This window comes from Acomys minous (genome assembly GCF_964271855.1).
Source record: "Acomys minous genome assembly, chromosome: 1".
Taxonomy (NCBI): domain Eukaryota; kingdom Metazoa; phylum Chordata; class Mammalia; order Rodentia; family Muridae; genus Acomys; species Acomys minous.
The window spans coordinates 148,278,340-148,294,427 of record NC_140483.1 but is presented as its reverse complement, the minus strand read 5'-3'; the positions used below and the strand labels follow the sequence as shown (position 1 = coordinate 148,294,427).

Here is a 16,088-nt window from a genome sequence, read left to right as displayed (position 1 = left end):
AACTACTCAGTAAGCATAGAAATCAATGTTATATTCAATTACTAAATGAGCTGCCTGGCCAGAGATGTTTCACACAAATTTCCTCTCACTAGACTCCCTACTCACAATTAACTCGTGTGTCTTACTTAACCTTTGGTACTGAGTCTAGCTATCAGCAAGTCAGAGTCTACCTACAAAATTGTAGTCCAGGAGCCAGGTGCAGTGGTGCGCACCTGTAATCCCAGCACTCAGAGAGACAGAAACAAGCGGATCTCTGAATTTGAGGCCAGACTGGTCTAAAAAGCAAGTCGAGGACAGCCAAGGCTACACAGAGAAACCCTGACTCAAAAAACCAAATCAAATAAACAAAAAAGGAATTGTAGTCCAAGATGACTCTGGACTACGAAGCAATGCTCAGAGGCTATGGATTCATTAGTTCATTTCAGAATGGATCCAACTATCTGAGTAAATTGGGAACTCACTTCAAATCCATGACCCTCTCAAAATTAAGCAGTTTTAGGTCTTCGCTGATCTAGAACCAAATTGCTAAGATCTGCGAAAACAATGCCAACGTGGGAATGAGTTATTGAAGACTCTTGCTAGATTTGATAGCTACTGGCTCTTTGTCAGCAAATATATAAAGAATTGTGTGTGTGTGTGTGTGTGTGTGTGTGTGTGTGTGTGTGTGTGTGTGTGTGTGCATTAGGATCACTTGTGTAGCAAGCACTCTATACTGAGCTTCACTCCCATCCATCTTTGATGACTTATAATATTTGGGTGCAAATTAGATTCATGGGTAAGAGGAGGAGGCCACATCTCTTCTTACCGGTAGTGCCAAGGAAAAGGAGCGTCATTATCCAGTATGCCCAAAATAAAACAAGAGCGAAGAACGTCCAGAAGGGCTGGAAGACTAGCAGCGGCAAGTGTATGAAGACCTTGCCGGCCACGTGAAACAAGGCGATGGTGAGAGCAACACGCTTGCGCATAACCAGCATTATCAAGAACAAGATGACCTGAGTGCAGAGGAAGAAAGGAAAGAGTTATTTCTCTAAGCAACTAAAACAAACTGCAAAGTGATAGAAATTCCTAACTTAACTTTCTCAATGTATTAAGACTGGTCATTTCTCCACTTATGACCAATCAAAATGTGTTGTCAGTCAGGACGACACTCTTCATTTGCACAGGCATGCCTATGGTCCTGAGAAACGGTAGGAGAGCTATATGCCACCACCTCAAAGCAAGGGAAGTATTCATTTGTATTTTATCTCCTTTGTTGACTGAAACTCCTTAAGTGGCATCTGTGGCAGAATAACCATTTACCTATTCGCCATCTCCACCTCTTTCCCTAGAAGCTAGCACAGAGAACTATAGTTAAAGAAGACTGAAGCCGGGTGGTGTTGGCGCACACCTTTAATCCCAGCACTAGGGAGGCAGAGGCAGGCGGATCGCTGTGAGTTCAAGGCCAGCCTGGTCTACAAAGTGAGTCCAGGACAGCCAAGTCTATACAGAGAAAACCTGTCTTGAAAAAAAACAAAACAAAAACAAAAAAACAAAAAAAGAAGAAGGAGAAGAAGAAGAAGAAGAAGAAGAAGAAGAAGAAGAAGAAGAAGAAGAAGAAGAAGAAGAAGAAGAAGAAGAGACAGAAAATAAAAGGAAAAAAAAAAAAGAAGCAAGACTGACAAATATCTTTGGATCCAGTAGGTTTTAGTGGCATTATTGTTATTATTAGTATCACTGATGCTCAACAGAAAGCTTGAGATTACCCCTCACTTAACTATAGTCCAATCAGTAATATTGTCACCGTGTAACACTCATATAAGTGGAGTGGGTCTCATTTATATTTTCAATACAACATAAGATGTTAAAAGGTAAAATTCAAATAAAAGAAAGGGAAATAATGAACAAGTGAAAGGAACATCAGTCTATTTCCTAATACTATTCAGAAGTATAGAGAACTGTTTTTAACGAATGTAACAATAAGAAATATGTTGTTAGCAAATGACAGTATAAACATCCCAGGTGAAAATTATCTCAAAAAGCAGACAAAAGAGAACAAGTTGTTGTTGCATCAAAGAAAACTCATCAACTAGAGAAACCTTTGAACTGGAAGTACATTATGGGATAGCAATACAAAGGCCAGAGTAAGTTTCTGTTCCGTTTGGCAGAGCCTGCTAACATGCACACAACACTGAGAGCTACACGTGCACCCCGACTCACAGTGAACACTGTAGCTGAAATGGCATAGATGAGGAGGGCCCGCAGGTTGTCTTCAGCCACCTGAGGCTGTTCAGGAATAACTGTTTCTTTGGGGAATCTTCTTTGCTTTGCATATAGCCACCACAGTACTCCCGTGCCACCTGGAGATACAGAACAATTGGTTTTGCAAAACCAAGAAAATATGTGACATACATGCTCAATTTTCTGGACCTACGTTTTTTTGTTTTTTTGTTTTTTATCACCAAGAATGGGACACAGTGACAATCCACTTAACCAGAAAGCATGTGGGTGCAGCTCTTTAGAAGCGTTAAGAGAGAAGGCAGCTTTCACATAGGTATCTGCAGATTCTTTAATGTACCAAATAGACTTTCTTCTATTGTATGCATCATTAACGATGAAGCTGAGGACACAGCCAGTAACGAGATACCTCCAAGAGAACCCGGGAACACCAGTGCCTAGTGCTGACAGCCAGGGGACTGATTAAATACTTCTACAGTAAATAAACAAACACCAGATGAAGGATATGAAAGAGTAGTTCTCGCCAAAGGTGGGAACAAAAGTAGGAAGCCCTGATGGCAGTGGGTTCTGGGGATGAAGAACTTGTATCTCCAATGCCAGCTCAGATGTAAAAAGGCTGAAGAACAAGGCAAACCAACCTCCGTGTAATGGGTGACTTTCCACCCAATGCACTCATGAGAACCTCTCCTCTGGGGTAGGGTAGAGTACTAAACAGATCCCCATTCTCTCTGCTCACTGAGCTCACACAGCCACGAGGACATGGAAACTAACAGAAAGGAAGCCACGACAGGATGTGAATCTAAGGAGAAAATCTAGGAAGGATGGTACTTGGTTTAGGAAAACACGGCAACTTTGTAATACCAATAAGCAAGGCCTCACTGAGATGATGGTGTCTGTGCAAGAGACGAAAGACTTCTGAAACTACCTAAGGAAAAGCATCCCACACCGAGGGCTAAGCGGCTGAGAAGAGACTGACTAGTAGGAGAATTCTTCCTCTGATCCTGAAGAGACCACACTTATCAGTCGATCCTAAAGCAAGTCACCAAGAAAGACATGCTAGGAGTCGTGCGTACAGGAACAGCTGGGGACCAGGCTACCCTGTAAAAGTATTTGGCTACAATAAGAAAGGATCACTCAAGTAGAGTGGGGGAGATATATAATATATAAATATAGATATATATATAAAATGTCTGACAGATAAAAACATGGACTATGATTTACACTGTTCAACTTGACCTCAAGAGTGAATAAGTGAAAAGAAATTCCTGATCCTATTTGTTGAATACCAACTGTGAAGCTTTCTTCTAATGAAAATGTGAAGAAACCAGACCAACTAAGAGTATATAAAAAGTACTTCTTCACTTTTGAAATACCAAGGTACCAGAAAACTGCTTGGAAAACTGTTAAACGTGTCCAAAAATAAAAAGAATTACATTCCCTACAAACGAACAGACAGTTCAGACAGCAGCTTAACGGCAGGAAGTGGAGAGAGTAACAGTGCCATCCAGGATGCTGCGGCTCGCGGGCGACACTCTGTATGACACTTTGGAATCCGTGGTAAGACCGGTACAGATCCCTCTACAGTTGTTACCTAATTTATCCATTATGACTATTAAATGGGTATTATGAATTTCACAAATGACACAACTGAAACCAGGAAAGTTAAGTAACATGAAATAGCATGTGCTCTAAGTGGCGAACTTAGATTTATTTATTAAAGCTACATACCTGAACACGAGTTACACTGACAGGCTGGTGGGCTAAATGAAAGCACAGATGCGAGGAGGAAGAAAAGGCAGGATGGAACTGAGCATCAAATCCCAGGCCTTCCCTGCCATGGCCAGGCACAGACTGACAGTGAGAAAACCAACACCAGCAGGGAGCAGACTCAGCTTGATGAACTCATCTCAATGCAAAAGAAAATAACAAAATACCAAAGACAGCCTAGACGATCATAAAATATTCATAGAATAAGCAACGACTTTAAGAAAAAAAAAAAAAGCCAGTGGGACAGGAACAATGACCAAACATAGAAATAAACCCAGCTCTTCACAGGTGAAAAAGAGCCATCTCCAAAAGACAAAGAGCAAGGACAGGAACCAGAGTCATCTTTTAAAATCCTTATAAGACTGCAGTAAAAAGCATATAAACCTCTAAGAGGCTTATCAGGCAAAGAAACAAAATGCAGCATAGTTATTCTCTGAGGTCTCTGGAGGAAATGCATAGGCACAAAGGAACATATGTGCCTGAACATGCTTCCGCTCAGCAAATCCAAAATGTGCATGGAAAGGTAAAGACAGTATCTGATAATCAAGAACTGGGAAAATACAACAGAAACCATTAAGTCCCTCATGAACAAATCATCTGAATTCACTCAATACAAAGGTGAACCAAATTACGAACTTAGAAAGATGCAGGACCAGCAGTTGCAACTAGGACTGGCCTAAGAATCCTACCCTGCGACGTAACTGTAAGTCAGAGGCCTTTCAAGGCAAGGGTAAATAAATCCTTAAGACACAGTATGCAAAAATAATATTTTAAATCTAATAATAACTTGAAAGCAAAAGCTGTGATTATTTGACAAAGCTAAAAAACACTAGGGAGCAGAAGGGAGCAGGTAAGAAAATGCTACACTTTGAAAAGGCACGGGAGACGTAACACATACCATTTCTGCTTTTAACAACCACAGGATTAAGCAGTATTTTACAAATAAACACAGGTTACCTACTGTAGAAGTAGAAATATATTAGATACACAAAGCAACGGATGAAGACTGTCAGAAAAAAACAGTGCGCACAGAAATGCTAGAAAAAAAGGAACTACAAAAGCGGGTGTTAGCAGCAGGACCAGCACCGGTCAGATTACAGACGCAAGTGAAGAGACACAGTCAACTGGAGCTCAAAATGTTAACTAAATGCTATGTATTCGTACGCATGCACGAAGAAAAGGGTATGTGCTTCAAGTGCTAGCAAGAGTGAAAGGAGGAAATGAGAAGATAATTATGACACCCTCAAGGCAAAAATAAACACTCATTCCAGAGAAGAAATAGCACAGGAAAATAAAAATTTCATTTTCTTCTTATTTCTATTTACTACCATGAAATTAGGTAGGTACCATGAAGACAAAGAAGAAGAAAATTGCTTACCAAGTGAACCCAGTATGACCAGAATTGTTAAGATCCACACAAGCACTCTTGATATATACCTGATAATCACCATCAAAATCATGGACAGAACTGCAGGGAAAATAGGAAACACAAAGAATATCATTTCAGAACCACAAGAGAATATAAAGAGAGAGACTTACAACTGTTGCTTTTTCCTACAGGAATAATTTGATGCTATTAACTTAGTTCATGACCACGATTTTGAAAAGAAAGAAAACAGGCTGCTTCTGAAATTACGACTCACACACTTAAATAGCATCTCTGAAAGCCAAAGGTCCTAACTGCGTGGGCGATAAACCACAGGAACGAATACATGCAGATGCACGTGGTGACTACACAACAACCGTGGCTGCTGTGGAGTCTCCAGCAGGAAGACATCAGACATGCAAACGGACATTAGCACAGGAGGTGGAGAGAATGGCGTGCCATGTTGGTGACCAAAACAAACAACAACAACAAAAACAGTAACGTGCAGCTGGAGGTCAGTTAGGGCTAGACTGCCCTGAGTAGCCTGTAGAGTCTGAGGGCAAACTTCTCTAATTCGACAACATTATCCAATGTTGTACATTATCTAATGTTTTACGTTTAACTCTACAACTCTGAGAGGGCCTGGGCCTATGTAGTATAATACCCTTAAACCTGCTTAAGCCAACTCCTTCCTGACCTCACTTCTCAAGTCACTGCACAGCTTTTCCTCAGAAGCAAGTGAACATTAGGTTGGGCTGCTTAACCAACTCCCTTCCCCACCCCAAACTCAATGCCAGTGTGCCAAGACTGCAGCTAAACTGTAAGGAAGGGCGCTTAGCCCTGTGTGAGAAGTATCACTCTGAGGAACACTTTATAAACAGTTAATGATCTGAAGGCCCATTCCACAAACAAATGAACAGAGATATCTTAGATTTATATTCTGTTCTTATGCGTCAAGTGAGAGATAGTCTAATAAAAGTGGAATTCCAATGAACTCAAAGCAGTGTTATATTAAAGTTTGTACATGGCTTTTGGTTACAGAATTCAATTATTTCAGAAAAACAAAGTGATTTTTACATAAAGTTGTCACAATTCTTCTGGCCATTTGCAAAGCTAAATAAACGGTTAGGTTTGTGCATAGGAATTTTAAGGTACTGCTTTTACAATAAATGTATAGGAATAAAAAAACCAGATGGGAGCCCTTCAAATTTCATACAGATAGCATTACTTTAATTGAGTCAAGTACTGCCTATGTAAAGAGAAAACACTCTGATGATAGGAAAGGTGGAAATACAGCCGGTCTCTTCTCAATGAACATGACTGCTATTAAACATACATAAATACTAATTTTACTTATGCAATGAAATGGCTATTTGGTTCCTACTAGGTTACATCTCCCAACTAAGAAGGCTTATAAACTCTGATATGTTCTTCTATAGTTTTAGAATAATACAGGTAACTTTTTTCACTTAAAATAAAATTAATTTTTATTATCTAATTATTGACTAAATAATTCTGTGGCTAACAAGTGGAGATTTCCTAGTTTTCCCAGCAAGGCAGTAATACTATGAACTATAGCAAAAAAGTAAAAGTACATACTTCAAAAGTAACCTATGTTCTTAGAATATCTTTTACATATAAATATACCTTTGGAATGATATCTAAAAACAAGAGGATTGCTAAATCATTAAAAGGAGCCTCCTGCTGTCACTAAAGATAATAAATCACAACTCAGTAACCCGAGTTTGGGGAAACAAGTCTTTCACCAAAGGAAAAAAAAGAAGCAACAAGAGCTTCAGATATAGACATATACATAAGTTTATGTATATATTTGTAACTAAATGTAATCTGAAACAGCTATTTGGCCACGGGCAGTCAAACATTTTACACGTATCCCCAGTTGTATGCATATTTTGGCTAAAGACAGAACAGCCTTCTTCAGTACTATGAAATAGCTAATAATGAGAAAAACAATTACCTAGTGATAACAAGCAAAGTCCCAATATAATTTCTTTGCTGGTCATTACTCCACTAATCAGCCTGTGTAAGACACTATTGTCACTGACAAAGGTGATCAGGGCCTCTGCAAACTTGGCATAGCAGGAAATGTTCACGGGAGCACAGCGATGGAAGAATGGAATAGGTGCACTGGTGACACAAGAAAAAAAAATCAGAAAAAAAATTACTCCTACTTAATATAAATGCCACATCAAACACACAAATGAAAGGTGAGTATGGCCGCAGTACACTCCACCCTGTGCATTATGGGAGCTAAGTGCTGTGCGCTATGAAGATGACTGCTGTGCATACTGATGCCAATCTCACCAGAAGCTTATCGAAGAGGGTGGAGTGCATATTCCAACAGAACACATTCCCCTCCCCTTCTGAAAAGAAATGCACACACACACATATACATGGAGAACTACCGGAGCAAAACCAAACACGCGAGGCGCCTCCAGCCCGCACATCTACGAGCGGCAGATGGTGAAGTTTACAAGCATGTACATCACTGAATGGAAAATAAACTTTGACAAAAGCAACTCAAAAGCAAACATATACACATGCTTTTACAGGAAATGGGCCACCATTAATAGAATGTTTCCTCTTTCAATCATCATAGGAAACCTCGTATTAATAAAGGTGTTTAGGGCACAAGCTTTTATGTCCTCATATAAACAAAGGCATGCGAAGATATTAACAGACAGCAACTGAAAACAGCCATGAGAATAATCTATAGAAATGTTGATAATACAGAAATATTAGGGAAATTATATATAATGTAATAGTGATATCTCTGAATAATCGATTACATATAAATATGGGAACAACAAAACACTATTAAAAAGTGAAAAATACACGATTTGTTAGGGTCATGGAATTCTGAACTGTTTTCTTTCCTTTTTCAGTGTTTGGAATTGAACCCAAGACCTCAGGCATGCTGGACAATTGCTCTACTACTCAACTATATTCCGGAAAATGTCTTTCCTTTTTAATATGTTATGTGCATGATATATATGACAGCATATTATATACAGCATATCATATATATGATATGTGCCTAGACAAAGAGAAAACAGACAATGATTTAATCATTTAACCCAAGCTTCCATGTACTACAGCTGTGCATGAGCCATGGCTTGAATCCGGCTCATGGTGACATGGATCTGTTTTAGCTTCTGAGAGTATAGTACATACACGCATATCTAACCAATGACTATGCTGTGAACCACAGACCATCAGGATTCCTGGAGAGCCCGTACATATAACACTCATGTATAAATACATATGTGTGCGTTCAGTTAAAATTCAGCCACCTTAATACAAACCTCACATGATTAGCGCTGTTTGTCAGGCAGGTGGCAGGCTACTGTGACACACTAGGCTGGCCTCGAAGCTGTAATGTGTTGCCATTCTTAAATATTGGTCTACCTAGTAGGTAAGATCATACACTGGGCATTACGCTTCAAGGTTTCTAATCTGAGAAAAACAATATACTATCTTTGTTTCCTTCGTCAAAATAATATTTCCTTTTGAAATCAGAATGTGTGGACTATGTATCTGTTTTCACTAAATGCTAGTAAATGAACACTAACGGCAATAAGCAATGTCATCCATACTTTACGAAACAGAACACGTTTAAAGATGAAGGCTTACCTTAGGTACAGTTGAGTAAAATGCATCCAAAAATGATGTGACAATACAACATAAATATTCACTTTAAAAAAAACCCATCTCTGTGCACCTGTATGTGTACACATCTAAAAGGGCATTAAATGAGCTCCCTAGAATCAACGCCAAAGACCTAACACTATTTTAAATTGCAGGAGGCTAGAATGTTCTGAACAATTGTTTCTTGAACAAGTATTGTGTCATTAAAGATGAGAAAAGGTCTCAAATTATACTACACTTTTAAATGAAAGGGATGGATTTAGAAATGCTACAAGAATTAACATGGATTAGCTAGGAATCTCTAAGGCAACAGAGGCTGATTTGGGGCAGAAGTCTTTAAAGTGATAACTCTGTTACAACTGACAGGGTTTCTCCCTATATCTCTCCGTCCATCTGCCCGTCTACATCTATCAGCTATCTATCTATCTGACAGGTTTTTTCCCTCTATCTGTCCTTCCATCCATCTATATCTATCTATCGATCTTTCTATTTCTATCTATCCACCTGCCTGTATCTTTCTATTTCTTTCTATCATCTCTCTATCTATCTCTCTCTCTATCTATGCCTTTCTATTTTTCTATCATCTATCTATATCTTTCTATTTCTACCTATCTATCTATCTATCCCTCCATCCATCCATCCATCTATCTATGTAAACTCAAGGCTGGCTTTACATCTTTAAAGCCTAAATGTTCTCTGGTCTATGGTCCTCTGCATTTCCACCTTTTGTGTGTTAGCCTGTGGTCTCCAACTTTCCTTCAGCTGAACTCATTTGTCCCGACCTGTAACTTGAGAGGGACCTACCTCAAGCCCCTCTCCTTTTTCATAGTATCCACTGATTTCCTTGTCCCTGCAGACTCTTTTCTTTTTCCCCCGTCAGGCACCAGTTAAAGCCCTAACTCTCCTGACACTGCACACTCACAAGCCATTGTTCTCCTTCCTGTTAACTCAGGGCCATATGTCATGGATTCACCCACTGAATAGCACTCCTCGCCTCTTAAATTATTTTGTTGCTATTATTTGCTTTTTTGTTTTTGTTTGTTTCGTTTTGGTTTTGGTTTTTTCGACGCAGGGTGTCTCTGTGTAGCCCTGGCTGTCCTGGACTCACTTTGTAGACCAGGCTGGCCTCGAACTCACAGCTATCCGCCTGCCTCTGCCTCCCAAGTGCTGGGATTAAAGGCGTGCGCCACCACACTTGGCTTATTGTTTGGTTTCTGATACAAGTCTCATTCTGCAGTCCAGGCCAGCCTCAAACTCATAGCATTCCTCCAGTCTCAACTTCCTCACTGCTGAAATTAAAGCTTTTAAAAAAATAAGCTAGCACATCCAGTTTTGCATTTTGCTCTTTTGTTAAAGCTCAGTTTATTTACATTTTTGTAAATTAAACTTGTTTTTTGACAATTTCATACCTGAGTAAAATGCATTCAGTCAGTTTGCTCTCACAGAATTCTTTTGAGTACTTTTGACACCAAAATACTTGTGTTATATTTTAGCATTTAAATCCTATTTAACATAATGAATTATCTCATTTCACATACTCCTGAGAAAATACCTCTGGGAACTTGGTATATGAGATCATGTCTGTACTAAAATCTAACCTATGTAATAAAGTCTGTACTTACTAATGCATAGGGCATGTATCTCTTTACACTAAGTTTATCTCTTTTTCAAAGCCACAGACTAAGGCATCTCAGAGTAACAGGTAGCTCCTGTAGGGCCTGGCATTCAGTAATGTGAAAATTACTGAAATATTAGTCAACAAGAACAAAAGGCGTGTGCAACGAGCCTCTTAAAGATTGGCCACTCATAGGCAAAGTGTATGTTACCTTGGCAAACACAAAGCTTGCTTCCCTTTTGAGTCCTGACTACCAGAGTGAATGGGCTTCCTAATGCATGACAACAGCGCTTGACAACCTGGTCCATGTCTCTTCTTGAGCGAAGGCAGAAATTAGCATCTCAGTAACTACCTGAGAACCCCGAGCTAAAAATAAACACCCACACATGATTTCTAGCTGAAAGTTTTGAGAGAAGAATAGGATTAAAGGATTCTAGAAAGATCTTGAGAGCAGGAAATAAACCAAGAAGCACCTAGCAGTTACCTAAAGTACTCTTTGTACGTTTCATTTTATTCTCTCTCTTCTTTCACTTTTATATACTTTTGAAACAACTGCCACAGAGATCCTGTAAGATCTAAGCTCAAATTCTAACTCACAGTGATGACTGTGTGGCCTTGGGTTAGGGTTAGGGTTAGGGTTAGGGTTAGGGTTAGGGTTAGGGTTAGGGTTAGGGTTAGGGTTAGGGTTAGGGTTCCCAACAGAATATTTCCAATTCAAGTTTAAAAGTCACAACTTGTTTGAACTCAAAGTCCCTGCTTCTCCGTGCTAACAGGATGCTATACTCCTAGGAGGAGGGGGTGAGGAGATGTAAAAGGAGGCTGGAAAGTAGGACCACATCAGGGAGCCGGTTCCAGTTCCAGGGGCTCTGACATGTTCTCCTGACCTCTGCAGGCACTGATTACACCTGCATGCATATTTGAATGAGGGCTAGTAATTGGGGCGCATACTTTCAACGCCAGAACTTGTAAGTCAGAGGCAAGGGAATCAAAGTTCCAGGCCAGCTTGGTCTATACAGTGAGTTCCAAGCGAGCCAGAGCTACATAGTGAGACTGTCTAAATTTCAAAGTGAATGAATGAATGAGTGAGTGAATGAGTAAATACTTAGCTGACCAGGAACAAGTGCTGCCCAATATGGCAGGATCAGAGGTTGGGGGTTAGGAAGGTGATATGAGCCACACCCCCACCCACCCACAGTTATGTAGGAAAACAAAGGAATCTCCTTCCTGTGATGCCTAAGACTTTCTAGCTATTTTTTTTAATATGTTCTAGCCTAGAAAGAATGGCTTTATATTTAAAATATACATTTAAAGCAGATTTTAGCAGCTGGGTATATTTATGTATCTTCTCTGCTCCATTGAGCCAGGGCTGACTGAGTTGACCAGGCTCACCTGAAACTTCCTACTTAGCTCAGACCTTGACCTTGAGATTCTCTTGCCCTGGCCTCTTAAGTATCTGGTATTAAAGGCTCACACCACCAGGCCCAGCTCTGCTCATTTTTCCTATATTTCCCACAATGACTGGATCCAAAGCACCTCCTTTGCTTCAAGATTGTGACGTCCCTAACAGTCTTCACGTCCATGAATGCAATCTCCTGTAGCTGGTTGAAGGCCGTAATTTTTAAATCCTTCCCGAGTTTCTTCTAAAATATTCCCTCTACTTTTATGTCTATAGGCTTTAAATATTGATTTTCAGTACAAACTTGACAAGGCTAAAAGATCTACAAATCAATTTGACTGATGCATCCTTTTTGTACTTTGCAAAAGAAAATTTAAAATTCAAGTTAATAAAGCACAAGTTACAGCCATAAGTAACCCTAAAGCTGACATGATCTGCTTTCATGTTCTCCCATTTCGGAGTTTTCACTTAATAGCCCACTCGAAAATACTGATATGAAAGTGACTGACTTCTAGTCAGTTTTCTAGAGGTTTCCTACGTCACACTGTTGGAAAGACAAGATACTTCAAAGTATGTGCATGTATAAATATATGTACACACATAATTTTGAGAATGTACTCTCTAATTCTTGAATGTTTATATTATGTTAATGTTTGCTTTACTTCTAAGTACTGTGAGCCGCTGCCAAAGTATTGCTTCATCTATGGTCTATTACATGCAATCAGTATTTAACAATAAATGTTTGCTAAATAGGATTTTGGATAAAACCTGGTGAATAGCCTAACACTGAGAATATACCTTAAGACTATAACCTAAACAACCTATGTAGATAGGTTCATTCATATACTTTTAAGACATAGAGTAAGTAACAAATAACTTCAGTAGTAATCCTAGGATCAACTTCAAAGCATATATGGGGACAGTGAGAATTGGTCTCTAAATTTATTTGACACTAATGCAGCTATTTTACAGACTTAAAAATTATGGCATGAAAACAAAACACACACAAAAACAAACAAACAAACAAAAAACAAAAAACACCAGAAAATAAGGCATGAGTGAACTTCGAAATATCTGAGAAGTCTATGAGTAAAATGTTTAAAGATTAAAAACAAACAAACAAACAAACAAACAAGTGCTATTAAGTCTATTCCTACTTTTAAAATACTATTATCAAAGTAATGGCCCCAGCAATTGGCATATCAAATGACAATTTTCTCAGGATAGCACAGTTACATTTACCTATGAAAACAAAAGCTACAAGCTAACAACTCTGTAATAAAATTTACCTGGCTGGTACTGGTAGTTTGGGGCAGAAGCCAGCTGACTTTGAAGACAGAGTGTATTCAGAAGGCTTTATATTGTAGCTACACAGTGCTGAGCCTGTAGAAAGAAGGTCACAGGTTAGCTGGGGGAAGAGTCTGAGCAAAACCTCCAACCATTTCTCCTGAACTCTGTAATACTAACACACAACTACAGTCATTACAGATGTTATAAAAATCAGATTTAATGTATACTATGAATTATTTAAGACAATTTTCTCTGAAATGACCAATAGTTCAATGTATTTTAGGCACAAATTTTAGTTACTAAAACTTTTAGTGACTGACAAGTCAGATGACAGGGGCATATATGTCACTTACTGTAAGCCTATAAAATAAGCATTAGGATGCTCACAAACTAGGAGATAAACAAGCTAAGAACACAAAGGCAGTTGGCAGAAGGGCTGGGATTCATTAGGAACCCGACTGTTACTGCAAAGCCTGCACACCACTGTATAACTGTCTCTGATTCGCAGATTTTCCATTACTGCACTCAGGTGGGATATCACTTGTCTCTTATTTAGAAGGCAGCAACTAATCCAACTATAAATCACTAAACAAACTGATAAACTGGTAAGTGATCTCCAATTTCCAGACAGTTTATAATAGCTCAAATTCAACTTTTGACTGGCCACTGGAAGGGCTTTCTGAGTATATGATTAGTACTTATCTAAATAACAGTAAAAATTCAGAACGACACAGTCCACTGAATTTAGCACATACTATGATACTGAGCTGCAAATTTTCTGATATAGTGACTCTTATACAGGAAAGGTCATTGTACTCCAACCACAGAGGCTAATGTGTGAGCAGCAGTCTGTTGCTTTAGTTTTACAGAGTACCTACCACATTATAAACAAACTATTTGACTAAATGAAATTCTTAAGTTTCTAGGTTACCAAGATACTATTATTGATACAAGCAGAAAAGCTTTCATTTGTATAATAAACAATGATGAGTTCTTGTATTACACCACGGTGGAAAAGATCCGACATATACAGTGAGGCCAGAGTGACCAGCTTCCATAAGTAACACTGGGCCAACTACAGGAAAGGCACATAATCATATCTCAAGGAAATAGAGAAGAATATAGAAAAATAAACATATCCGGGTTTGTCTGGGATAAAATTGGGAGTGGATTTATTCAATTTTTACCTTGTTTGATCCATCAAACTAATTTCTGGAAATTCATGGAAAGCCACAAATCAGAAGCAACAATGTCTGAAACCAGCAAACTATCTGCTGTTTAAATATGAGGACTGCAACAACATAATCACCAAAATATAAATAGTACGTATTTCATGCAAACATAATGCAAGTAATTTGCCAATGCAAACTATTTTTAAAGATAATTTAAAGTTACATGGCACTGTTTCTACTTTTGGTAGGCTTATTAGGGGACTGAGTTTTTCAAATGATTTTTAACTATTGTTTTTCTTTTTTTTAACTATTGTTTTTCATGTTGATGAAATTTCATTAAAAGTTAAGCATAAGGGCTAAGGAGATGCTGCATTAACTTAAGATTATGTCATACAGTTCTACTCATAGCAACTTGGAGGAAACATGACACCAACCAAAAATTTTAGATTAATCCTAAAAATATCTAGAAATCTTCCTATTGAGAAATACTCATTAATAGAAAGGAAGGGAGGGAGGGAGGGAGGGAGGGAGGAAGGAAGGAAGGAAGGAAGGAAGGAAGGAAGGGTGAAAGAAACAAAGAAAGAAAAGGCAACGGTGCCAACAAGCGCAGAACCCCCTATTTGTCTGTAGACATCTTGAGCTTAACTGTCAACACTTCTTTCAGAGACCAAGATGGAATCAATGTGCAAAGCACGGAAGGCACTAACTAAAGTACTCTGTGTTGTGTCCCTGCTACGAAACACACTGCTTCACCCGAATAAAATGAACACTGTCTCCACCCCCCTCCATGCCTTCCTTCCTTTAGAGAAAGAGGTCAACAGGTGCAACAAGGCTCAATCTTATAAATACTTCCCAGGATACTGTGCAGTGAAAGGATAATAGCTTTATCTCCAATGGTCTTCTGGGACTTAGGTCGGTACTGAGTAGGTCCTGTACTAAACAGACTAAAGGGAAAGAGACCTTCATAACACATTAGTGGCCACAACCAATCCTAAGAAACTTTCCGCTGCCTCCTGCTCAGACTTGATAGATGGAGGAGGCCCAATCAAGCACATGCCCCCTCCCCCTCAAAAAAAAGAAAAGAAAAGAAAAAAGAAAGCCCTTGCAATGCAAACATTTCACAGTTGTTGTTGTTTTTTTTCCATGTTATTCATGAATGCGCTTTCAGTGGCCATTTTAAAAGCAGCACCTGATACTTATTTTCCGTACAGCAGAATTATAAACAATGCCAATTGACCACAAGAGGCTTACACCCAAGGAGTTAGACATACGGGGCTTTTTTTTAATGCAAAAGCAGGTTTAGAAAAAAAAGAAAACCCACTCTTGAATAATGAAAAGTCAAAAGCTAAAAACAAAAGTTAATCTAAAGCACAGCAGAGGCACTCCATGCCACTTAGCCAGTGTTATTCAAAAGCTATCCAAATGAGCAACCTTCCAAGTCTAAATACGGTATGCAAACATTCATCATGGTAAACACTTGCCATCACCCCCGTTTAACTTCTATGATACTTCAAATGTCTTAAAATACTCAATTATTTGTTCTTTGGTTCAATTTTGGTTATACAAACCCTACGAGTTCTAACCTGTTACTACACCAGA

At 38.9% G+C, this 16,088-nt stretch overlaps 1 protein-coding gene across 3 annotated transcripts in view; it reads right to left on the bottom strand.

The window, feature by feature from the left end:
- The window catches only part of SLC44A1 (solute carrier family 44 member 1), a 179,428-nt gene that overhangs the window by 79,225 nt on the left and 84,115 nt on the right, over positions 1 to 16,088 (bottom strand). For all 3 annotated transcript variants that reach the window (XM_084771960.1, XM_084771959.1, XM_084771958.1), the window contains exons 5-9: positions 13,317 to 13,410; positions 7,326 to 7,495; positions 5,360 to 5,449; positions 2,197 to 2,336; positions 806 to 992 (exon numbers count right to left, since the gene is read on the bottom strand). In XM_084771960.1, coding sequence (XP_084628086.1) covers positions 806 to 992; positions 2,197 to 2,336; positions 5,360 to 5,449; positions 7,326 to 7,495; positions 13,317 to 13,410 — 681 coding nt within the window. The remainder of the gene's footprint in view (positions 1 to 805; positions 993 to 2,196; positions 2,337 to 5,359; positions 5,450 to 7,325; positions 7,496 to 13,316; positions 13,411 to 16,088) is intronic.